Source organism: Oncorhynchus nerka, linkage group LG22, assembly GCF_034236695.1.
Source record: "Oncorhynchus nerka isolate Pitt River linkage group LG22, Oner_Uvic_2.0, whole genome shotgun sequence".
Taxonomy (NCBI): domain Eukaryota; kingdom Metazoa; phylum Chordata; class Actinopteri; order Salmoniformes; family Salmonidae; genus Oncorhynchus; species Oncorhynchus nerka.
In genome coordinates, this window is record NC_088417.1 from 18,835,845 (window position 1) to 18,862,061 (window position 26,217).

The window sequence follows — 26,217 nt, forward strand, 5'->3', positions numbered from 1 at the left end:
CACATATATAGAGTTAGGCCAGGTTTTACCACAGTCACCATGTTAGCGCCCATATAGAACTTTATTCATGAATAGTTGTGATGTACCAATACGAGAGCGCCTCTGACAGTTCCCTATGAAATGACCCACTGTAATCAAGCAAAACAGAGCAGGGAATTTAACAGATTTTTTTATTGATTAGCATACGGGATAATGTGTATTCAAGTCAACAAATTGCACATCTGCTTTCACTGTGAAAACGATCAACAGTAAACAGCACAACGTGGAAGCTTTAATTATCACTTAGAATTGGCTATTGAGGAGAAAGTGGCGCTCCATGGATGTTCAGAGAGAACCCGCATTGGCCTAACTCTCAACATATATCTGGTCTACATTGTTAGTGTGGTTGATGGAATACAACCTCACTCTCAGGTGTTGTTCAGAAGGAACAGTTGGGAAACGCTTTAAAAACATCATCTCCTATTTGTTCCTCCTGAATGCTACCCTGACCACCGCAGTCCACTCTGACTTCTCTTCCTCCAGTTGCTATAATCTACACATTAAAAGCTTGTCGCTTCCCAGATTAACTATTAATAAATGTTTGAGTAAAAACATTAGAAAAGACAAGTAGATTTTCTGTCCAAGGGGAGGTTGCTATTTCTCCAAGTGACGCCCTTAAGATAGTTACCATACATGAGATAAGTCCCCATTCGTGGGGTGCCAACACATACAGGGCTTTACTAGTGTTATTATGGATAACATATTATACAGAGACACTGTGGTCTCCTGGGATGTATTCAAGATGCCCAGAGCGTTGCATGAGAATTCTTATATGTTAATGTAATAGTTTTGAATTGAACGTTGGTTTGCAGTTAGTGTCTGTATAGCAGCTGAACATGACACTATGAATCTTGAATTCAACCCTAGCGTTCCAGTTGGGAATCCTTCAGCAGCTGATGCAGGAGCCTGATCTCCCAGCAGTGCTACATGTGACCAAGGATCACCCAGCTTATATACTGTACAAACATACCTACGACACGAGGGAGTGTATGAGTCTGTATATGTGAATGTTAGCTTATGTTCATGTGTTCGTACACATACCTTTTAGTGGTTCTTAGTTTGTGGATCTGAACGTGCATGTGCTTTTCAGCTTTTGAGTGAGTGTGTGTGTGTGTGTGTATGTGTGTGTATGTGTATGTGTGTGTGTGTGTGTGTGTGTGTGTGTGTGTGTGTGTGTTAGTCAGACCAGTCGTTCTCCTCCAACTCGGAGTCGTCCTCGGAGTCAGAGTACTCAACGGCGATGCGTCTGGACAGGATGGTGGCCACATCGTTCCCTACAGGCTCCCTCTTTTCCTGCTGCTCCTGCTGCTCCTGACCCTTTTTCAACTGGATACCTACAGCCAGGGAGAGAGACCGTTAGATAACCTTCAGCTGGATACCTACAGCCAGGGAGAGAGACCGATAGATACACTTCAACTAGATACCTACAGCCAGGGAGAGAGACCGATAGATACACTTCAACTAGATACCTACAGCCAGGGAGAGAGACCGATAGATACACTTCAACTAGATACCTACAGCCAGGGAGAGAGACCGATAGATAACCTTCAACTGGATACCTACAGCCAGGGAGAGAGACCGATAGATACACTTCAACTAGATACCTACAGCCAGGGAGAGAGACCGTTAGATAACCTTCAACTGGATACCTACAGCCAGGGAGAGAGACCGATAGATACACTTCAACTAGATACCTACAGCCAGGGAGAGAGACAGTTAGACACACTTCAACTAGATACCTCGATAGATACACTTCAACTAGATACCTACAGCCAGGGAGAGAGACCGATAGATACACTTCAACTAGATACCTACAGCCAGGGAGAGAGACCGTTAGATAACCTTCAACTGGATACCTACAGCCAGGGAGAGAGACCGATAGATACACTTCAACTAGATACCTACAGCCAGGGAGAGAGACAGTTAGACACACTTCAACTAGATACCTACAGCCAGGGAGAGAGACCGATAGATACACTTCAACTAGATACCTACAGCCAGGGAGAGAGACCGTTAGATAACCTTCAACTGGATACCTACAGCCAACTAGATACCTTCAACAGCCACAGGGGAGAGAGACCGATAGATACACTTCAACTAGATACCTACAGCCAGGGAGAGAGACCGATAGATACACTTCAACTAGATACCTACAGCCAGGGAGAGAGACCGATAGATACACTTCAACTAGATACCTACAGCCAGGGAGAGAGACCGATAGATACACTTCAACTAGATACCTACAGCCAGGGAGAGAGACAGTTAGACACAGTCAGCAAGCCAGTCAGTCAGTAAGCCAGTCAGTCAGAAAAGGCATGGCCCGGGGCCCCGGTTGTCTCTTTGCTAATTTTTGGCCATTCCATTGGTCCCAAAGTGAAATATCCACCCACCCGGGGCACTAGGCGATGCAAAATCAGCCCCCAGTCAAGTTAGTCAGACACAGACAGACTGAATACCCCTGCCACAGAGACACACAGGGTTAGATAGAGATGCACACACTTACCCATGCGTATGGCAGCCAGCAGATCACTACGAGCATCATTAACAGGTTGGGCAATGTGGGGCACGGAGGACATCTTGGGAGTGGTAGAGTAGGAGGAGCCTGGAGGAGGGGGCGGAGGTATAGGGGGAGGTGGAGCCACCAGAGACCCAGTGAGTGGTGGTGGGGTCGGGGCATAGCCACCGGCTGATCCCACTGGTCCTGGAGGAGGAAGTGGTCCTCCGGGGGGCGTGGCAAAGGCAGATTGTGCTGATGGCATGAGAGGAGTGGGAGGAGGACCGTTTCCATATCCCTCCATCATACTGAAAGAGAGCGGGAGAGAAGGTAGAGAGGAAGAGAGGGAGAGAAGGTAGAGAGGAAGAGGGAGAGAAGGTAGAGAGGAAGAGGGAGAGAGCAAGAAAAAGAAAGAGAAGAGAACGGACAAAGTGAGACCGTGGGCATGAAGCATTATACTGTATTAATCATCATAACCATTTCAGAAATCGAAAGTATCTTGTCTATCTGCCTCTCCATAAAAACATCTCACTTATAGCGATGTCACACTAAACATCCCCTGACAGCTGAAGAAGAATGAATAACAGGATGCCATTATTTTCAGAGTTTATAGGGGAGTCGTGCCAAGACCAAGGCAGTTGAGTGTACCAGGGCTGTACTCGGTTTGTATGGGTGACAGTATAACCCTAAAGATTAGTCCCAGAGAGAATTAAGCCTGTTGTTCGTCATCAGATCAGATTTCCCCTGACACAAGACTCAACCAAACCCTAGAGTGACAACAAAAGAGCGCACATGGATTTGTCTGTGTGCACGTTTTAATGTTTATTTGAGTGTGCATTTACACATGTCTGTCTGTCTGCCAGGGTGTTTATGTATGCGTGTGTCTGTGCACTTGCTGACCTGTAGTCCACAGGGGGCAGAGATCCGTTCATGTTCTCAGTGGGTGGAGGAGGGGGTGGAGCATCGTGGGGGCGACCCAGGGTGGCTCCCCTATGGTCCTTGTCCAGAGTGGCATGTCCCTGGGCAGCCAGCTGAGCAGCCAGGAGACTCGGGGGTGGGCCGGAGTATGTGTAGGCGTGACCAGCATGGTTGGTTGAGTTAGGGTAGTGGTGGTGGTCCATGTGATCAGGCCCAAGACCCCTAGGAGAGAGAAAAGGTTACAGCATGGCCAGCAGGGGGAGTAAGAGGGCTAAATTCTCCCTGAACAGCAAAGGGAGACTAAACTAGCACAGCACTGGGGAAACACCTTAAGTGGGTAATAATCTATACAGAAAAGTAATTACTCCATACTTCTTTACATTGCATACATTATGTTATAAATGCAAATGTGTTCATGTGTAAACTTTTCATTGACCTCATCTCATATGTATGTACGTGTGTGATGACTGACCTCATCTCAGGGGACAGTGATCCCTCGGAGATGGGCCCCTGGTGGAGCGAGTGTGTGTGGCGGTGGTCAGGCCTCAGCTCCTTATCCAGGGCCAACATATTCCACTCCTGGCGACGGTTCCGAGCCTTACGCACCTTCTTCACCTCCCTCTGCAACGTCCCGTCCACACAACGCTTCTGCTCCTGGGAGGAGACACATATTAGTGGAGACGGAGGAGGAAGAGATACAATGAAAGAAAGATGGATAACTTTAGACTTTACTTTGTTCTTCCTCTTCTCCTTCCTCTTGTCCTCTGTGTCCTGCAGCATTGTTTCTCTCCACAGGTTGAAGAAGTAGGAGGGGTCAGTGTAGAACTTCAGCCCCTCCTTGTGGTCATCCCTACAGGGCAAACACGGCTCAGGGTTTATGGGAAATGAAGTCCACAACATTCCATTATGAGACTCTGGGTTTATGCCACAGGAGGTTGGTGGCACCTTAATTTGGGATAACGGGCTCGTGGTAATGACTGGAACGGAATCAGTGGAATGGTGTCAGATACATCAAACACATGGTTTGCAGGTGTTGATGCCATTCCATTTGCTCTGTTCCGGACATTATTATGACAAGTCCTCCCCCCAGCAGCCTCCTGTGGTACACACTGCCCTGGGTAGTAGAGAGGTTAGACAGATCTGGTGAGGTATTTGACTCTGGGTTTACACTGCCCTGGGTAGTAGAGAGGTTAGACAGATCATAGAAAGGGAGGGGGAGATAAACCACCTATATTTGGAGAGGATGTTGAGCGGTGGAGGTTTATCACTCAGGTTGTACATCTCCTTGACAGGGATGGGCACGCTCCTCGTGGACACCACCTGCTGGTCTTGGGCGGTACTACTCTTAAATGCCTTCTTCATGTTAATGTCCTGCAGAGAGACTGAGGACAGAGAGAGAGGACAAACAGGGAGAAAAAGAGTGCGAGAGGACAAACAAGAGAGAGGCGGGAGGGAGGACAAACAAGAGAGAGGCGGGAGGGAGGACAAACAAGAGAGAGGCGGGAGGGAGGACAAACAAGAGAGAGGCGGGAGGGAGAACAAACAAGAGAGAGGCGGGAGGGAGGACAAACAAGAGAGAGGCGGGAGGGAGGACAAACAAGAGAGAGGCGGGAGGGAGGACAAACAGGGAGAAAAAGAGTGCGAGATAACAAACAAGAGAGAGGCGGGAGGGAGGACAAACAAGAGAGAGGCGGGAGGGAGGACAAACAAGAGAGAGGCGGGAGGGAGGACAAACAAGAGAGAGGCGGGAGGGAGGACAAACAAGAGAGAGGCGGGAGGGAGGACAAACAAGAGAGAGGCGGGAGGGAGGACAAACAAGAGAGGCGGGAGGGAGAACAAACAAGAGAGAGGCGGGAGGGAGGACAAACAAGAGAGAGGCGGGAGGGAGGACAAACAGGGAGAAAAAGAGTGCGAGAGAACAAACAAGAGAGAGGCGGGAGGGAGGACAAACAAGAGAGAGGCGGGAGGGAGGACAAACAAGAGAGAGGCGGGAGGGAGGACAAACAAGAGAGAGGCGGGAGGGAGGACAAACAAGAGAGAGGCGGGAGGGAGGACAAACAAGAGAGAGGCGGGAGGGAGGACAAACAAAGAGAGGCGGGAGGGAGGACAAACGGGAGGGAGAAAAAGAGTGCAAGAGAGAGAACAAACAAGAGAGAGGCGGGAGGGAGGACAAACAAAGAGAGGCGGGAGGGAGGACAAACAAGAGAGAGGCGGGAGGGAGGACAAACAAGAGAGAGGCGGGAGGGAGGACAAACAAGAGAGAGGCGGGAGGGAGGACAAACAAGAGAGAGGCGGGAGGGAGGACAAACAGAGAGAGAAGGACCAAGAGAAAGAGGGTGAGGGAGATATGGGAGAAAAGTATTTATATGGTGTATTCGGAAAGTATTCAGACCCCTTCCCGTTTTCCACATTTGTTACATTACAGCCTTACTATAAAATAGTTTTTTCATGAATCCACACAATGACAGTGAAAACAGGTTTTTATACATTTTTGTATGAAACTTTTAAAAACAGAAATACCTTATTTACATTAGTATTCAGACCCTTTGCTATGAGACTCGAAATTAAACTCAGGTGAATCCCGTTTCCATTGATCATCCTACAACTTGATTGGAGTCCACCTGTGGTATATTCAATTGATTGGACATGATTTGGAAAGGCACACACCTGTCTATATAAGGTCCCACAGTTGACAGTGCATGTCAGAGCAAAAACCAAGCCATGAGGTCGAACAAATTGTCTGTAGAGCTCTGAGACAGGATTACGTCAAGGCACAGATCTGGGAAAGGATACCAAAAAACTAATGCAGCATTGAAGGTCTCCAAGAACACAGTGGCCTCCATCATTCTTCAATGAAAGAAGTTTGGACAGGGAGGTGACCAAGAACCCGATGGTCACTCTGACAGAGCTCCAGAGTTCCTCTGTGGAGATGGGGTTCCTTCTGGAAGGTTCTCCCATCTCTGCATCACTCCACCAATCAGGCCTTTATTGTAGAGTGTCAAGACGGATGCCACTCCTCAGTAAAAGACACATGACAGCCCGCTTGAAGTTTGCCAAGTGTCACCTAAAGGACTCTCAGACCATGAGAAATAAGATTCTCTGGTCTGATGAAATCAAGATTGAACTTTTTGGCCTGAATGCAAAGGAGGAAACCTGGCACCAGCCCTACAGTGAAGCATGGTGGTGGCAGCATCACGCTGTGGGGATATTTTTCAGTGGCAGAGATTGGGAGACTAGTCAGGATCGAAGGAAAGATGAACGGAGCAAAGTACAGAAAGATCCTTGATGAAAACCTGCTCCAGAGTGGTCAAGACCTCAGACTGGGTCGAAGGTTCACCTTCCAACAGGACAACGACCCTAAGTACAGCCAAGACAAAGCAGGAGTGGCTTTGGGACAAGTCTCTGAATGTCCTTGAGTGGCCCAGCCAGAGCCCGGACTTGAACCCGATTGATCATTTCTGGAGAGACCTGAAAATAGCTGTGTTGCGACGCTCCCCATCCAACCTGACCGAGCTTGAGAGGATCTGCAGAGAAGAATGGGAGAAAATCCCCAAATACAGGTGTACCATGCATGTAGCGTCATCCCGAAGAAGACTTGAGGTTTTAATCGCTGCCAAAGGTGCTTCAACAAAGTATTGAGTAAAGGGTCTGAATACTTATGGAAATGTAATATTTATAAAAACCCGTTTTTGTTTTGTCATTATGGGGTATTGTGTGTAGATTCACGAGGGGAAAAAATTATTTAATACATTTTCGAATACGGCAGCAATGTAACAAAATGTGGGAAAAGTCAAGGGGTCTGAACACTTTCCGAATGCACTGTACATCCTCAGTTTCAGCACTTTCTCCACACCTGACTTAACCCACTAATGCAAAGGACCTCACATCCCTGTGGCAACCAGTATTGACACCACTTCCTGTTTCTTGTGACCTCTAACCCCTGTCTCACCTTCCTCCACAGTGGAGTCCAGCTGGGTGACCTTGACAGCCAGACGGTCGATGCGGTCCTGCAGGGAGTTGGCTCTCAGGTAGAACGTGTTGGCCTCGTTGAACAGCTCCCCAAAGATGTCCTCCGCATGTTTACCTGCAGTACAAGAGTAGACAGATGGATCGTATGTGGTTAACATGACATTCTGGTGTACTAAATGATGCATACAGTATGCAGCACACTGAGGATACTATAGAGCAACTGTTCTGTTTATGACAACAGGACCAAGCAACAACCAGACAACAGGAGATACAGCCATTGTTAAAGACAGCAATGACATTAAAGCCTGACTGGTAGGAGAAATCCATTGAGATGGACTTGATGCATGGGACTATCAAAAGGCACAGGTCTACCATTCTTCTGTTAACAAACTGAACTCACAAATAGACCAGGGCATCACTGTCATGTGAGGTCCTAGAGGAAAAATACAAAAACAATCAATCTTTGCAAGAGCACATCTGTTGAGATCAGGCGTCAAAATGTTTAACACCAACTTGTGTGTGAGAGGCACGCACACACCCATGCACAGGATGACCACTGGACAAATATTTAGAGGAAGAAAAGGAGGTTCAGAATGTTGAGGTCCAATCCCTCTATGGTTCTGACATTGTCTCTCACACACACACACACACACAAAATCACAAGTATTAGTGCTCACAAACACACAGCTCCTGTCCCTAGTTCAGGCTCTCCAGGCCTTTGTGCCCAGTCATTTATACAAGAGATATGGATATAATGACAAGATGCTTAGGATATGGGATCTTAGGATCTTAATATGTAGGATCTTAGGATCTTAATATGATCACCCTGTTGCAGGGATCACCCTGTTGCAGGCAACCCTGTTGCAAGAATTGGAAAACTTGTAGTGTATTTGAGGTTTAAAAAAGGCCTCTGAAGTTTGTCATTTCCACTTTGAAATTTCAGACTTGATTTTCCCTGATGAGAAATTTATTAACCCCTACAAAAATGTCCATGAATTATAATCCACATAATACTTCACATTTCCTGTTCCTGCAGGTTTATTTTCCTGCTGTAGAAAAATGGCTCAAATGAAGATCCTCCATCTGTATGTCTCCGCCCTAACAATGGGATTAGTTGTCCACAGAGCGGAACAGCGGGTTGTCAATCTCCTGCCTAGTCCTTTTTGGATTGGTGGATAAATCTCGTTATATAGAAATGGAAGAAAAAGGAATAATCTATGAGGGGTGTTGATGTCAACTGCCTGTGTTCAATGGAGTGTGAGATGCTATGCTAGCCTCATGATTATACCGTCTCAAATTTCAACAGGGAGAACTCCGATATAAAGTGCTCTTTCTCAAAGTTGCCGGGATGTGACGTGCGTCACACTTATCAGTACATTGGTAATACTTAGGTTATTACCAATCTTCTATTAGATCAAATCAGCCGCACGTATCAAAATAGCAATTCATGGTTATCTTGACTAAAAATTCAACCCTCTCATTGCCCCCCATAAAGAAACTCTTCACTTGCTTAATAATGAATGATCTGCTTAACATGGACAGATTTGGGCAGGGATAGGGCTCTAGCTTAGACCCCCTCTTTGTTTATATTTAACCCACACAGCTGCTGCTGAAAGGCCCACTCCCACCACAGGAACAATCACAATGGCAGAGATGTTTATTGGATGAGTCTTGTCCTGGAGGCAGAACTGAGCGATTTCCGCTAGAAAAGCTGCAAAAAGTCAAAATTGGCTAAATTGTAAAAATTCATTAAAAAAATATTGCCTTTTGGTCTTCATTTATTTTTTTATTTAACTAGGCAAGTCAGTTAAGAACAAATTCTTATTTACAATGACGGCCTACCCCGGCCAAACCCGGACGACGCTGGGCCAATGGAAAAATCTCGTTATATACTGGGGTAGCAGGTAGCCTAGTGGTTAGAGCGTTGGACTAGTAACCGAAAGGTTGCAAGGTCGAATCCCCGAGCTGACAAGGTAAAAATCTGTCGTTCTGCCCCTGTCATTGAAAATAAGAATGTGTTCTTAACTGACTTGCCTAGTTAAATTAAGGTTAAACATAAAATTGTGCGCTGCCTATGGGACTCCCAATGCCGGCCAGATATGATACAGTCCGGATTCGAACCAGGGACTGTAGTGACGCCTCTTGCACTGTGATGCTGCGCCACTAAGCAGTGGTTAAGGTTAAAATGTGATTTTGTGGCTGTGCCTCCAGTACATGAGTACATCCCAAAACATATCTGCAATGAAAGAGTAAGTGAGAGAGAAAGAGAGAGGATACCTGACCACTGTGACTGACCCAAACTTAAGGAAAGCTTCGACTATGTACAGACTCAGTAAGCATAGCTTACTTGCTATTGAGAAAGGCCACTGAGTTTCACTTCAAAATGTTAGAGATACATATTTCCATCAGATTACACAAACTCCCATATCTATTGGGTGAAATACCAATGTGCCATCACAGCAGCAGTATTTGTGATCTGTTGCCACAAGAAAAGGGCAACCAGAGAAGAACAAACACCATTGTAAATACAACCCATATTTCTGTTTTTATATTTTCCCTTTTGTACTATTTGCACATAATATGCCATTTGAAATGTCTTTATTATTTTGGGACTTTTGTGAGTGTAATGTTCACTGTAACATTTTTTTATTGTTTATTTCACGTTTGTTTATCATCTATTTCGCTTGCTTTGGCAATGTAAACATATGTTCCCCATGCCAATAAAGCCCTTAAATGAAATGGAATTCAAATTGAGAGAGGGGGGAGGGAGGAAAACAGAGCATGAGCAAGACGAATAAAGCAATAAAGGAGAGTTGAGAGAGAGAGAGAGAGCCAGAGGGTGGTTGGATACTGGGTATAAGAGAGGAAAGTACATCTCTAAATATTTCACAGGACATTATATGGGTCCTGTCATTCAGGCAATAACCCCTTAAGTCATAGTAACTCTGTTTAATGCTGTTGTATTACAGCACACACCAATGGTGTGTGTTAAAGGATGCCAAGTGAAGCCAGCCCCCCCCCCCAAAATTGACAAAAATAAGTAAATAATAAGAAAGTATATTTCATCTCTGTGTTTTCATAATTTTCAGAGAACGCATCCAAACGAGCAAAACAGCGCTCCTCTGTCTCCATATGTGTAGGCCATCTATCTGATTCCGTCTGGTCATAAAGAGTATGACATTGTTGCTGCTCATAGCATTGAATGAAAAGGAAGCCAGCGAGCATTTGGCCTCCCTTGATAAAAAAAATAAACAAGACAATAGCCAATCAGCGTTGAGCTAAACAGTGAATGGTCCTTTCGGACCAAAAACAAAACAACAACAAAAGTGTCAAGGGATTTGGTTTCACTCCTATCACAGAGAAATACGTCTTTGACAGAAACAACCTGAATTGTTGCATCTCGTTGTATTGTTGTCCTCGTGACTAGCTAGCTAAAATTGCCCCTTTCCTAAATTAGCCATGGATGAAGACAGGGATTTGGACTTGTGGTTTTACTTAATTCTCTGTACTGGCTAATGATTATAACGGGGATTCTGATCCCCCAAAAAATGCATTGTGCCCCTGGTCTGAGAGGATGGAAGTTCCAGATGTAGAAGGCTAATGTCAACTAGCTAACGTTGCCCATGAAAGGAAGCTAGGCTAGCGTCCAAGCATTTTAGCCAGGTAGCCTATGACAACAACAAATAGAGTGTACCGTCATAGACCGTGATTGGACAAAATTATTTTTGGCATCTTTTAGCTAAATCACTGTATTAAACTAAGCAGAGGTGATTTGATGATGTTGAAATTAAAATGGTGCAGGACTAGTGGAGGCAGCTCCTGTTTAACTTTGTGACTGGCAGTAACTCTCAGTGGTTCTAAATCAATAGTTGTTTAGTGGTCTGAAAATATTGGAAACATGAACTTTCTTGACCCTGCTGTAGGTCATGTACTGTAACTGTTTGTCACATGCAATATGCTTTGTGGACTTCACTGGACAGAGGTTGTCCCTGGTTTCGGGATGAAACAAAGGTGTGGTTGAATTTATTCTGCCTCTGTCTTCTTATTGCCTCAGCCTTAGAGCTATATATCACAGGGGCAAGGCATATGAACGAACAGGTTATAGAGGAAACAACGCAGTTATCACAACACATGGGTTGTAAAATGTTAGTTCTTCTTCCCCTGGCTTGGCTTCCCAAGTGATTTCACTCACGCACCACTACACACACACACACATGTCTGGATGAATAGATGTTTTTGAAATATTTCAACAGGATTACATACTGTACCCCCCCCTCTATCCCAGATCCTGTTTCACTGAACACTGACAAATCAATCGCTTCTTAGACATCACTATATCATCAGGTCTTCTCAAAATGTGTAACAGCACTGCAGCATGGTGACTATGAGATGAGAGGTTATTTAGGAGAGAATTTAATAGTATAATATGATGAGCATAAGCATGATATTCATAGATGGCACACCTATATGTGGGGAAAAGTACAATGACTGTGTTATTTCACTGTTGTCACCACGGTAGAAAGCGCATGTAGTTCTATGTAGCCTGTGGTTTAGTGCTCTCTGCTTGGTGTGTTCTGTGTGTCTTACTCAGGCTGCTGAGCTGGCGGATGATGGAGGAGAGGGTGTTGTTCATCACACAGTCCAGCTCACTGCCGACGCCGTCTGGTAACGCCCCCCGGCACAGGTGGCGCGGGTCAATGTTCCTCTTCACCAGAGGCATGGTGACACCTCACACTGTTACACAGGAAGCACACAATACATATGATATGACACACACTGTACTTTCATAATGGATGTATTTACAGACACGTTTTCCTACATTTTGTAAGTTATAACTACTGTAAGTATTATAAGCACACACTCACAATGCAGGGAGACACTGATACACACACACACACACACACAAATCAAAATCAAATTTTATTTGTCACATACACATGGTTAGCAGATGTTAATGCGAGTGTAGCGAAATGCTTGTGCTTCTAGTTCCGACAATGCAGTGATAACCAACAAGTAATCTAACTAACAATTCCAAAACTACTGTCTTATACACAGTGTAAGGGGATAAGGAATATGTACATAAGGATATATGAATGAGTGATGGTACAGAGCAGCAAACAGTAGATGGTATCGAGTACAGTATATACATATGAGATGAGTATGTAGACAAAGTAAACAAAGTGGCATAGTTAAAGTGGCTAGTGATACATGTATTACATAAGGATGCAGTCGATGATGTAGAGTACAGTATATACGTATGCATATGAGATGAATAATGTAGGGTAAGTAACATTATATAAGGTAGCATTGTTTAAAGTGGCTAGTGATATATTTACATCATTTCCCATCAATTCCCATTATTAAAGTGGCTGGAGTTGGGTCAGTGTCAATGACAGTGTGTAGGCAGCAGCCACTCAATGGTGGCTGTTTAACAGTCTGATAGCCTTGAGATAGAAGCTGTTTTTCAGTCTCTCAGTCCCAGCTTTGATGCACCTGTACTGACCTCGCCTTCTGGATGATAGCGGGGTGAACAGGCAGTGGTTCGGGTGGTTGATGTCCTTGATGATCTTTATGGCCTTCCTGTAACATCGGGTGGTGTAGGTGTCCTGGAGGGCAGGTAGTTTGCCCCGGTGATGCGTTGTGCAGACCTCACTACCCTCTGGAGAGCCTTACGGTTGAGGGCGGAGCAGTTGCCGTACCAGGCGGTGATACAGCCCGCCAGGATGCTCTCGATTGTGCATCTGTAGAAGTTTGTGAGTGCTTTTGGTGACAAGCCAAATTTCTTCAGCCTCCTGAGGTTGAAGAGGCGCTGCTGCGCCTTCTTCACGACGCTGTCAGTGTGAGTGGACCAATTCAGTTTGTCTGTGATGTGTATGCCGAGGAACTTAAAACTTGCTACCCTCTCCACTACTGTTCCATCGATGTGGATAGGGGTGTTCCCTCTGCTGTTTCCTGAAGTCCACAATCATCTCCTTAGTTTTGTTGACGTTGAGTGTGAGGTTATTTTCCTGACACCACACTCCGAGGGCCCTCACCTCCTCCCTGTAGGCCGTCTCGTCGTTGTTGGTAATCAAGCCTACCACTGTTGTGTCGTCCGCAAACTTGATGATTGAGTTGGAGGCGTGCGTGGCCACGCAGTCGTGGGTGAACAGGGAGTACAGGAGAGGGCTCAGAACGCACCCTTGTGGGGCCCCGTGTTGAGGATCAGCGGGGAGGAGATGTTGTTGCCTACCCTCACCACCTGGGGGCGGCCCGTCAGGAAGTCCAGTACCCAGTTGCACAGGGCGGGGTCGAGACCCAGGGTCTCGAGCTTGATGACGAGCTTGGAGGGTACTATGGTGTTGAATGCCGAGCTGTAGTCGATGAACAGCATTCTCACATAGGTATTCCTCTTGTCCAGGTGGGTTAGGGCAGTGTGCAGTGTGGTTGAGATTGCATCGTCTGTGGACCTATTTGGGCGGTAAGCAAATTGGAGTGGGTCTAGGGTGTCAGGTAGGGTGGAGGTGATATGGTCCTTGACTAGTCTCTCAAAGCACTTCATGATGACGGAAGTGAGTGCTACGGGGCGGTAGTCGTTTAGCTCAGTTACCTTAGCTTTCTTGGGAACAGGAACAATGGTGGCCCTCTTGAAGCATGTGGGAACAGCAGACTGGTATAGGGATTGATTGAATATGTCCGTAAACACACCGGCCAGCTGGTCTGCGCATGCTCTGAGGGCGCGGCTGGGGATGCCGTCTGGGCCTGCAGCCTTGCGAGGGTTAACACGTTTAAATGTCTTACTCACCTCGGCTGCAGTGAAGGAGAGACCGCATGTTTTCGTTGCAGGCCGTGTCAGTGGCACTGTATTGTCCTCAAAGCGGGCAAAAAGTTATTTAGTCTGCCTGGGAGCAAGACATCCTGGTCCGTGACTGGGCTGGGTTTCTTCTTGTAGTCCGTGATTGACTGTAGACCCTGCCACATGCCTCTTGTGTCTGAGCCATTGAATTGAGATTCCACTTTGTCTCTGTACTGACGCTTAGCTTGTTTAATAGCCTTGCGGAGGGAATAGCTGCATTGTTTATATTCGGACATGTTACCAGACACCTTGCCCTGATTAAAAGCAGTGGTTCGTGCTTTCAGTTTCACGCGAATGCTGCCATCAATCCACGGTTTCTGGTTTGGGAATGTTTTTATCGTTGCTATGGGAATGACATCTTCGACGCACGTTCTAATGAACTCGCACACCGAATCAGCGTATTCGTCAATATTTTCATCTGACGCAATACGAAACATGTCCCAGTCCACGTGATGGAAGCAGTCTTGGAGTGTGGAGTCAGCTTGGTCTGACCAGCGTTGGACAGACCTCAGCGTGGGAGCCTCTTGTTTAAGTTTCTGCCTGTAGGCAGGGATCAACAAAATGGAGTCGTGGTCAGCTTTTCCGAAAGGGGGGCGGGGCAGGGCCTTATATGCATCGTGGAAGTTAGAGTAACAATGATCCAAGGTTTTACCACCCCTGGTTGCGCAATCGATATGCTGATAAAATTTAGGGAGTCTTGTTTTCAGATTAGCTTTGTTAAAATCCCCAGCTACAATGAATGCAGCCTCCGGATAAATGGTTTCCAGTTTGCAAAGAGTTAAATAAAGTTCGTTCAGAGCCATCGATGTGTCTGCTTGGGGGGGGATATATACGGCTGTGATTATAATCGAAGAGAATTCTCTTGGAAGATAATGCGGTCTACATTTGATTGTGAGGAATTCTAAATCAGGTGAACAGAAGGATTTGAGTTCCTGTATGTTTCCTTCATCACACCATATCTCGTTAGTCATGAGGCATACGCCCCCGCCGCTCTTCTTACCAGAAAGATGTTTGTTTCTGTCGGCGCGATGCGTGGAGAAACCCGTTGGCTGCACCGCATCGGATAGCGTCTTCCCAGTAAGCCATGTTTCCGTGAAGCAGAGAACATTGCAGTCTCTGATGTCCCTCTGGAATGCTACCCTTGCTCGGATTTCATCAACCTTGTTGTCAAGAGACTGGACATTGGCAAGAAGAATGCTGGGGAGTGGTGCGCGATGTGCCCTTGTCCGGAGTCTGACCAGAAGACCGCTACGTTTCCCTCTTTTTCGGAGTCGTTTTCTTGGGTCGCTGCATGCGATCCATTCCGTTGTCCTGTTTGTAAGGCAGAACACAGGATCCGCGTCGCGGAAAACATATTCTTGGTCGTACTGATGGTGAGTTGACGCTGATCTTATATTCAGTAGTTCTTCTCGACTGTATGTAATGAAACCTAAGATGACCTGGGGTACTAATGTAAGAAATAACACGTAAAAAAACAAAAAACTGCATAGTTTCCTAGGAACGCGAAGCGAGGCGGCCATCTCTGTCGGCGCCGGAAGTAATACACATAGTCAATGGGCCAGACGTATTAGCACACACTAACAAACACACAATAGTATTTTTCGAAACAGGGTAAGTGAGGCTGGGCATACAACAGTGACCTGTCCAGATGAGACCAAGCGGCAGTGCAGTAGTAGTAGACAGCAGAGTGATTCAGGTATTGGGAAAATGAGCTACAGTCAAATCAAATGTTATTTGTCACATGCGCAGAATACAACAGGTATTACAGTGAAATGCTTACTTACAAGCCCTTAACCAACAATGCAGTTAAGAAATACATGTTTTTTTTTAAGTGATAAGAATAACAAATAATTAAAGAGCAGCAGTAAATAACAATAGCGGGGCTTTATACAGGGGGTACCGGTACAGAGTCAATGTGCGGGGCACCGGTGTTGAGGTAATATGAACCCGAAGGTAGAGTTATTAAAGTGACTATGCATAGCAAATAACAGAGTGGCAGCATCATAGAAGAGGGGGGTTGCAACAACCGGAATTGTTGCATCTCGTTGTGTTGTTGTCCTCAGGTGACTAGCTAGCTAAAATTGGCCCTTTCCTAAATTAACCATGGATGAAGGCAGGGATTTGGACTTCTGGTTTTACTAAATTCTCCGTACTGGCCAATGATTATAACGGGGATTCTGATCCAAACCAAAAATGTATTGTGCCCCTGGTCTGAGAGGATGGAAGTTCCAGATGTAGAAGGCTAATGTCAACTAGCTAACGTTGCCCAATAGCGGGGCTATATACAGGGGGTACCGGTACAGTGTCAATGTACGGTGGCACCGGTGTCAAGGTAATATGTACATGTAGGTAGAGATATTACAATTATTATGTATAGAAAATAGCAGAGAGTAGCAGCAGCGTAGAAGAGGGGGGCAATGCAAATAGTCTGGGTAGGCATTTGATTAGATGTTCAGGAGTCTTATGGCTTGGGGGTAGAAGCTGTTTAGAAGCCTCTTGGACCTAGACTGGGCACTCCGATACCGCTTGCCGTGCGATAGCAGAGAGAACAGTCTATGACTAGGGTGGCTGGAGTCTGACCATTTTTAGGGCCTTCCTCTGACATTGCCTGGTATAGAAGTCCTGGATGGCAGGAAGCTTGGCCCCGGTGATGTACTGGGCCGAAAGCGCTACCCTCTGTAGTGCCTTGTGGTCAGAGGCCGAGCAGTTGCCATAACAGGTAGTGATGCAACCCGTCAGAATGCTCTCGATGGTGCAGCTGTTGAACCTTTTGAGGATCTGAGGACCCATGCCAAATCTTTTCAGTCTCCTGAGGGGGAATAGGTTTTGTTGTGCCCTCTTTACGACTGTCTTGGTGTGCTTGGACCATGTTAGCTTGTTGGTGATGTGGACGTCGATGAGAATGGGGCGTGCTCGGTCCTCCTTTTCCTGTAGTCCACGATCAGCTCCTTTGTCTTGCTCACGTTGAGAGAGGATGTTGTCCTTGTACCACATGGTCAGGCCTCTGACCTCCCTATAGGCTGTCTCATCGTTGTCGGTGATCAGGCTGTTGTGTCATCAGCAAACATAATGATGGTGTTGGAGTTGTGCCTGGCCGTGCAGTCATGAGTGAACAGGGAGTACAGGAGGGGACTGAGCACGCACTCCTGAGGGTCCACCGTGTTGAGGATCAGCGTGGCAGATGTGTTGTTACCTACCCTTACCACCTGGGGGAGGCCCATCAGGAAGTCTAGGATCCAGTTGCAGAGGGCACTATGGTGTTGAATGCTGAGCTGTAGTCAATGAATAGCATTCTCACATAGGTGTTCCTTTTGTCCAGGTGGGAAAGGGCAGTGTGGAGTGCAATAGAGATTGCGTCATCTGTGGATCTGTTGGGGCGGTATGCAAATTGGAGTGAGTCTAGGGTTTCTGGAATAATGGTGATGTCAGCAATGACCAGCCTTTCAAAGCACTTCATGGCTACAGACGTGAGTGCTACGGGTCAGTAGTCATTTAGGCAGGTTACCTTAGTGTTCTTGGGCACATGGACTATGGTGGTCTGCTTGAAACATGTTGGTATTACAAACTCAGTCAGGGACAGGTTGAAAATGTCAGTGAAGACACTTCCCAGTTGGTCGGCGCATGCTCGGAGTACACGTCCTGGTAATCCGTCTGGCCCTGCGGCCTTATGAATGTGTGTGGAGTATAGGTGGTCTATTTTTTATATTTTTTATTTGACCTTTATTTAACTAGGCAAGTCAGTTAAGAACAAATTCTTATTTTCAATGACGGCCTAGGAACAGTGGGTAGCACTGTAAAATGAAAAATACAGATGAAACCTCTCTAGGTAGATAGTGTGGTCTACAGCTTATCATGAGATACTACACCTCAGGCAAGCAAAATCTAGAGAATTCCTTAGATATCGTGTACCAGCTGTTGTTTACAAATATGCATAGGCCCCGCCCTGTGTCTTACCAGAGGCTAATGTTCTATCCTGCCGATAGAGTGTGTAACCCGCCAGCTGTGTGTTATTAATGTTGTTCTTCAGCCACGACTCGGTAAAACGTAAGATATTACAGTTAATGTCCCATTGGTAGGATATACGTGCTTTCAGTTTGTCCCATTTATTTTCCAGCGATTACAAATTAGCTAACAGTACGGATGGCAAACGCAGATTAGCCACTTGTCGCCTGATCCTCGCAAGGCACCCCGATCTCTTTCCACGAAATCTCAGTTTCTTCCTTCAGCGAATGACGGGGATGAGGGCCTGTTCGGGTGTTCGGAGTAAATCCTTCCAGTCTGACTCATTAAATAATTATTTTAGTCTAATTCGAGGTGAATAATCGCTGTTCTGATGTCCAGAAGCTCTTTTCGGCAATAAGAGACAGTAGCAGGAACATTATGTACAAAATAAGTTACAAACAATGTGAAAAAAACAAAATGGGACGGTTGGTTAAGAGCCAATAAAAACGGCAGACATCCTCTCCGGCGCCGCCCAGCCTCACCACCGCCCAGCTTTGCTTCCCAGCCTCACCACCGCCCAGCTTTGCTTTCCAGCCTCACCACCGCCCAGCTTTGCTTCCCAGCCTCACCACCGCCCAGCTTTGCTTCCCAGCCTCACCACCGCCCAGCATTGCTTCCCAGCATCACCACCGCCCAGCTTTGCTTACCAGCCTCACCACCGCCCAGCTTTGCTTCCCAGCCTCACCACTGCCCAGGTTTAGGGTCAACAGTTCAGACACAAATATACACAGAGGATGCCAAACGTTAGGAACAGCTTCATAATATTGAGTTTGCCCTCAGAACAGCCTCAATTTGTCAGTGCATGGACTCTACAAGGTGTCAATAGCGTTCCACAGGGATGCGGTTCCATGTTGACTCAAATGCTTCCCATAATTGTGTGAACTTAGCTGGATGTCCTTTTTGTGGTGGACCACTCTGTATACACAGGAAATGGTTGAGCATGAAAAACCCAAGAGTGTTGCAGTTCTTGACACAAACCGAAGGACCTGGAACCCACTACCAAAGGTACTTAAATATTTTGTCTTACCCATTCACCCTCTGAATTTGATTTAACTAGACAAGTCAGTTAAGAACAAATTCTTATTTACAATGACGGCCTACCCCAGCCAAACCTGGACGACGCTGGTCCAATTGTGCACCACCCTATTGGACTCCTAATCACGGCCAAATGTGATGCAGCCTGGATTCGATCCTCTTGGACTGAGATGCAGTGCCTTAGACCACTGCGCAGCACCATGTCTGAATTGACTCGAGGAATAAAAATCCCTCTTAAATCTGTCTCCCCCTTCATCTACACTGAATGATTTTACAGGTGACGTCATTAGGAGAACATAGCTTTCACCTGGTCAGTCTGTCATGGAAACAGCAGGTGTTCCTAATGTTTTGTATACACACACACTCACGCTCAGACACATTGACTTGACATTTCAGACCAACACCCACACACACACTGTCCAATGCAATTGGGGTCTAAGCTGATCCTGTTTCTAAGGCAGATTTTACAGCAGCTTCCTGTTTTAGCGGTCTCCGCATCTCTACTTCCGGTTCCTCCCAGTGTCACATCTCTATTTCCTGTTCCCCCCAGAGTCACATAACATTGAGGACTATACCAGAACAGTCACGGGCTTCATCAATAAGAGCATAGACGATGTCGTCCCCACAGTGATTATAAGAACGTATCTAGCTAAAAAAGCTCAAGCTACCGCTGACAATGAACGGACACGGATGCATACAAGAAATCCCGCTATGACCTCCAAAGAAACATCAAACATGCAAAAGGACAATATAGGAGGAAGGTGGAATCCTATGACACCGGCTACGATGCTCGTTGTATGTGGCAGGGCTTGCAGACGATACCAGATTACAAAGGGAAACCCAGCGATGCAGAACTCCCAAACAAGTTAAATGCATTTTATGCTCGCTTCAAGGAATATAGCACTTTGTCTTGTGTGAAAGCCCGTTTTTCAGGATGACTGTGGTCTCGCTCTCCGTGGCCGATTTGAGCAAAGCGTTTAAACAAGCTAACAATCACAAAGCCGCAAGGCCAGACAGAATACCAGGACGCGCTCTCAAAGCACAGACCAGCTGGCAGGTGTCTTCAGACATTTACAATCTCTCCTTGTCCAAGTCTTTAATCCCAAAATGTTTCAAGATGATCAGCATTGACCCTGTTCCCAAGACCTCCAGAGTAACTTGCCTAAATGACTACAGTCTCACAACTGTAATTATGAAGTGCTTTGAAAGGCAGGTCATAACACACATCAACACCATCATCTAGACATCCTAGACCCACTCCAATTCGCATACCGTCCCAAAAGATCCACAGATGACGCAATCTCAGTTGCACTTCATACTGCCCTCTCCCACCTGGACAAAAGAGGAAAAAACTATGTGAGAATGGTGTTCATAGACTACAGCTCAGCGTTCAACACCATAAACCCCTCCAAACTCATCACCAAACTAGAGACCCAGGGATTGAACCCCTCCCTCTGGTACTGGATCCTTGGACACCCTGACGGGCCGACCCCAGGTGGTGAGGGTAGGCAACAACACCTCCGCCACACTGAGCCTCAACACAGGGGCCCCTCTGGGATGTGTGCTTAGTCCTCTCCTGTACTCCCTGGTCACCCACAACTACATGGCCGCGCATGACTCCAACACTATCATCAAGTTTGCTTACGACACAACGACGGAAGGCCTGATCACCGCTGGCAATGGGTCCGCCTACAGGGAGGTCAGAGACTTAGCACTGTGGTGCCAGGACAACAATTTCTCCCTCAATGTCAGTAAGACCAAATACTTGACCGTGGACTATAGAGGAAAGAGGGGAGAGCATGTCCCCATCCAGATCCACAGGGCTGTTATAGAGCGGGTTGAGAGATTCAAGTTCATTGGCATCCACATCACTAACAACTTAACATGGTCCACATAACACCCGCACAGTCGTGAAGAGGACACGTCTCTTCCCCCTCAGGAGACTGAAAAGATTTGGCATGTACCCTTAGATCCTCAAAAATGTATAAAGCTGCACCATCGAGAGCATCTTGGATGGCTGCCTCACCGCTTGGTATTGGAACTGCACCGCCCCTTGACTGCAAAGCGCTACAGACGGTGGTGCAAACAGCCCAGTACACCCCTGGGGCCGGGCTCCCTACCATCCAGGACCACATTGTCACGCGGGGTCAGAGGAAGGCCCGAAAAATTGTTAAAGACTCCAGCCACCCAAGTCTGAGTGTTCACTCTGCTACTGTCCAGCAAACGGTACCGGAGCGTCACTCTCGGACCAACAGGCTCCGAGACAGATTCTACCCCCAAGGCATAAGACTGCTAAACAGCCAGACTGCTAAATAGTGAATTAATGGTACCCAAACTATCTGCACGGACTCCTCGCACACTCACTAGAATGTATATACACACCCTATACACAGTCACTAGACTATATACAGTTGAAGTCAGAAGTTTACATACACCTTAGCCAAATACATTTGAACTCCGTTTTTCACAATTCCTGATATTTAACCCTGGTAAAAATTCCCTGTCAGTTTGGATCACCACTTTATTTTAAGAATGTGAAATGTCAGAATAATAGTAGAGAGAACTATTTATTTCAGCTTTTATTTCTTTCATCACATTCCCCGTGGGTCAGAAGTTTACATACACTCAATTAGTATTTGGTAGCATTGCCTTTAAATTGCTTAACTTGGGTCAAACTTTTCAGGTAGCCTTCCACAAGCTTCCCACAATAAGTTGGGTGAATTTTGTCCCATTCCTCCTGACAGAGCTGGTGTAACGGAGTCAGGTTTGTAGCCCTCCTTGCTCGCACACACTTTTTCAGTTCTGCCCACAAATGTTCTATAGGATTGAGGTCAGAGCTTAGTGATGGCCACTCCAATACCTTGACTTTGTTGTCCATAAGCCATAACTTTGGAAGTATGCTTGGGGTCATTGTCCATTTGGAAGATCCAATTGCGACCAAGCTTTAGCTTCTTGACTAATGTCTTGAGATGTTGCTTCAATATATCCACATAATTATCCTCCCTCATGAAGCCATCTATTTTGTGAAGTGCACCAGTCCCTCCTGCAGCAAAGCACCCCCACAACACAATGCTGCCACTCCCATGCTTCACGGTTGTGATGGTGTTCTTCGGCTTGCAAGCGTCCCCCTTTTCCTCCAAACATAACGATGGTCATTATGGCCAAACAGTTCTATTTTTGTTTCATCAGACCAGAGGACATTTCTTCAAAAAGTACAGTCTTTGTCCCCATATGCAGTCTGGTACTGGTACTCCCTGTATATAGCTCCACATTGATCTGGTACTGGTCCTCCCTGTATATAGCAGCACATTGATCTGGTACTGGTCCTCCCTGTATATAGCAGCACATTGATCTGGTACTGGTCCTCCCTGTATATAGCAGCACATTGATCTGGTACTGGTCCTTCCTGTATATAGCAGCACATTGATCTGGTACTGGTCCTCCCTGTATATAGCAGCACATTGATCTGGTACAGGTCCTTCCTGTATATAGCAGCACATTGATCTGGTACTGGTCCTTCCTGTATATAGCAGCACATTGATCTGGTACTGGTCCTTCCTGTATATAGCAGCACATTGATCTGGTACTGGTCCTTCCTGTATATAGCAGCACATTGATCTGGTACTGGTCCTTCCTGTATATAGCAGCACATTGATCTGGTACTGGTCCTTCCTGTATATTGCAGCACATTGATCTGGTACTGGTCCTCCCTGTATATAGCAGCACATTGATCTGGTACTGGTCCTTCCTGTATATAGCAGAACATTGATCTGGTACTGGTCCTCCCTGTATATAGCAGCACATTGATCTGGTACTGGTCCTTCCTGTATATAGCAGCACATTGATCTGGTACTGGTCCTCCCTGTATATAGCAGCACATTGATCTGGTACTGGTCCTTCCTGTATATAGCAGCACATTGATCTGGTACTGGTCCTCCCTGTATATAGCAGCACATTGATCTGGTACTGGTCCTTCCTGTATATAGCTCCATTCTTGTGTATTTTATTCCTTGTGTCAGTTACTATATTATTTTTAATTTTTAAACTCTGCATCGTTGGAAAGGTTCGTAAGCAAGAATTTAACTGTAAAGTCTACACTAGTTGTATTTGGCTTAATGTGATACATACAATTTGATTTGTGTGCACGAAACAAAATGCATAATGCCGCACACCCAAAAGCAGAGATGACCCCTCAGCCATTCTCTTTAATTCAGATCTAGTAGGCTACGCCATGTATGTCACTGATGAATAGATAGCATCATAATAGCTTGGAGGTGTTGACAGAGAAAAGAGAAATGTCTGACAACCAAAAAACAACCTCCCTACAAGGCTATGGGTAGGGTCCTCAGCTGGCATCGGTCCAATACCCCCCGCCAAGCCTTGCCTGCAGCCACATACCAATATGGGACAACAAAGAATAAATTACATCATCGTCTGCTGCCACAAAGCACACTGAAAACAGCCAATTAGCACCATGGTTTGCGTATTCAACCAGATGATGAACCAGGCCCACATTATCATATAAAGACACTAGTGTGTGAAATGTGTTGGTCTGCTCTGCTTTGTAACCCTCAAATGAGGAAGTTCTGCAGAGCCATGAGTTTGTTTTGTCTGGTGTGAGAATGGTCCCAACAACAAGGCGACATCATTAGAGGTAGGGGAGTGGGCTAATGAAGGGAATGGGGAGAGAGAGGGATGGAACGTGTGTGTGTGTGTGTGTGTGTGTGCATCTAGAGAGTGAGTGAGGGGTGGGGGAGGGGCAAGCAGGGACCTCAGGGAAGCCACTCTGAAAGGTTCCAGGGACAATGGAGCTCCGTTCACACGGCAACAGCAAAGTGCTCCCATGCATGCCTCCCCTCCCCCTCCCCTCCTTTAACATCCCCTGAAAAGAGGACACTCCACTCAGAATGAAGAGTGGAGAGAAAGAGTGAGAGGGGGAAGAGAGAGACATGGAAAAACAGTAAATACAGAAAGTGGGAGAGAGCGAGGGATGGGAATACCTAGTCAGTTGCACAACAATGCATTAAACTGAAATGTGTCTTCTGCATTTAACCCAACCCCTCTGAATCAGAGGTGTGGGGGGCTGCCTTAATCAATGTCCACGGCACCCCGAGAGCAGTTGTTGTTGAGGGTTGCTGGAGGGCAGAGGCAGATTTTTCCACCTTGCCGGATCTGGGATTCAAACCAGCGACCTTTTCGATTACTGGCCCAACACTCTTAACCGGTAGGCTACCTGCCGAAAGTTAGGGAGGTGGGGAGAGAGTGAGGGGAGAGAGAAAGGTGGAAAAAGAAACTGCAGGAAGTCAATGAGTAGTCCTAATACAAACACCCAGGACTATCTCTGCCATGCACATACACACATAAAACCACAGGTAACCTCTTAGCTATACCATTAGCCATCTCCAGAGCTCAGAGAGCTGAGGGCCTTTGAACTTCACTAGAGAGACATCCTGACTGCTGCCACCAGGACGATGTGCTTCCTGTCTCCCTAAAGACCCTCCACACAGACACATTTTACTATGGACACCGAAATTCTATTAAGGTCGGAGCAGGGAAACATTATAAATGTATGAGTCAGGTACAGCCTCTTGCTTTGAGGGAGGCTGGAGAGCTTGTGGTGAGGTCATTAATATTGCAAGATGTTACACATTGCCCTAAAAAATGACTTAACTCCTACATGGCTGGATCTTTATTTTTTCGACAATATAGAATATGGCTATTCTCCCTAATAGCCTATATCTTTGTGAATAAAAACTGTCTGTTGTTAATTATAAACTTGGTGGTTTGAGCCCTGAATTCTGATTGGCCATGGTATATCACCACATATAGCAGGGGTATGACAAAACGTTTAGTTTTATCGCTCCAATTAAATTGGTAACCGGTTTATATTAGAAAAAAATAGTCCTCAGGGTTTTGTGATATATAGCCAATATACCACAGCTAAGGCTGTACTAAGGCACTCCGCGTTGCGTCTTAAGAAAGAACATCCCTTAGCCGTGGCATATTGTCCATATACCACATCCTCGGGCCTTATTGCTTAATTATCGCAAGTAACCCTTATAACTGACGTGTCACTGCCTAAATTCATAGAATAAGGTTGTCTAATTCACACTGTGGGCTAGTTAATCTCTCTTGCTTTCAGTAAAGTGTGAGTGAGCAACAAAAGCAGCAGTCTGTGTGCTGGCTGCAGCCAATGCACACAACATGCACAGAGAACTGATGGCAAGCACGATCAATCAAAGTTCCGCACCGTCGCTTCCCGTTACCGAGTCTATTTTCCTTCCGCCACAGATTGTTACAATATTTTATAGCCGGACACTTTCTAAATCAAATGCCGTTTGTACGTTTTAGTGAACAATAATCAAGCGGTTCGGAGCAAGGCGGTTGCCAAATGGGGTGTGCAGTAATGGTCAAGAGTTGAATTGAAAGAATCGGGCCTTGGACACAGAATCCCCTTGTGCTTAATCATTATCTTCTACTGGGGTCCACTAGTGGTGGCCGGCCGCTACGTCCAGTCAGTGGTCGACTTTGTAGTTTGGCCATTTGGATTAACGCAATTCAACATATAAAAAAATACTCAATTAAGGCCAAATATAAACAGTTTGGTGAGTAATATTCCGATTCGTATCATGACATATAAAAGCATAGTAAAAACCCTCACCGGCAGTCAGAAATGTAATAGATTTAAGTCCGTCCGCATGTCCCGTTAGATACTCCTGCTGATCGCGTTGCCATCCTGTGTCCCTGGCGGTCTGGCCACTCCAAACAATCCACCGCGGGGGCGGGACCCGCCAGCAGCCTCGGCCTATCAGCATTCAGCAACCGGGTTTTAATAATTAGTGGGTGTTCCCAATGTCCAATAGTAGCCCTTGAAAACGTATGAGTGACATCGAGGTTCCCCGTTTGACATCTCGTTGGTCATAGA

General features: G+C 46.2%; 1 protein-coding gene across 2 annotated transcripts; it reads right to left on the minus strand.

Moving 5' to 3' along the window:
• Positions 1-153: 153 nt before the first annotated feature.
• wasf3b (WASP family member 3b) lies at positions 154-26,063 on the minus strand. Of its 2 annotated transcripts, XM_029626391.2 has the most exons (10): positions 25,954-26,063; positions 24,293-24,525; positions 12,008-12,154; positions 7,401-7,535; positions 4,680-4,833; positions 4,184-4,301; positions 3,924-4,105; positions 3,434-3,673; positions 2,543-2,841; positions 154-1,373 (listed from the first exon to the last, which is right to left on the minus strand). In XM_029626391.2, exons 3-10 carry the CDS (start codon positions 12,138-12,140, stop codon positions 1,216-1,218), a joined length of 1,419 nt encoding a protein of 472 aa, XP_029482251.2. In that variant the 5' UTR covers positions 12,141-12,154; positions 24,293-24,525; positions 25,954-26,063; the 3' UTR covers positions 154-1,215. The 2 variants fall into 2 exon arrangements, with proteins under 2 accessions (XP_029482251.2, XP_029482250.2); XM_029626390.2 differs by lacking the exon at positions 24,293-24,525 and having other exon boundaries at positions 25,954-26,062.
• Between the last annotated feature and the right edge of the window lie 154 nt (positions 26,064-26,217).

Coding starts and splice junctions, on each gene's coding strand:
- wasf3b (XM_029626391.2), bottom strand. CDS start 12,140: ATGCCTCTGGTGAAGAGGAACATTGACCCGCGCCACCTGTGCCGGGGG. Junction 7,536..12,007: donor CCGCCAGCTCAGCAGCCTGA/GTAAGACACACA, acceptor CTTGTACTGCAG/GTAAACATGCGGAGGACATC. Junction 1,374..2,542: donor GCTGGCTGCCATACGCATGG/GTAAGTGTGTGC, acceptor CCCTGGCTGTAG/GTATCCAGTTGAAAAAGGGT.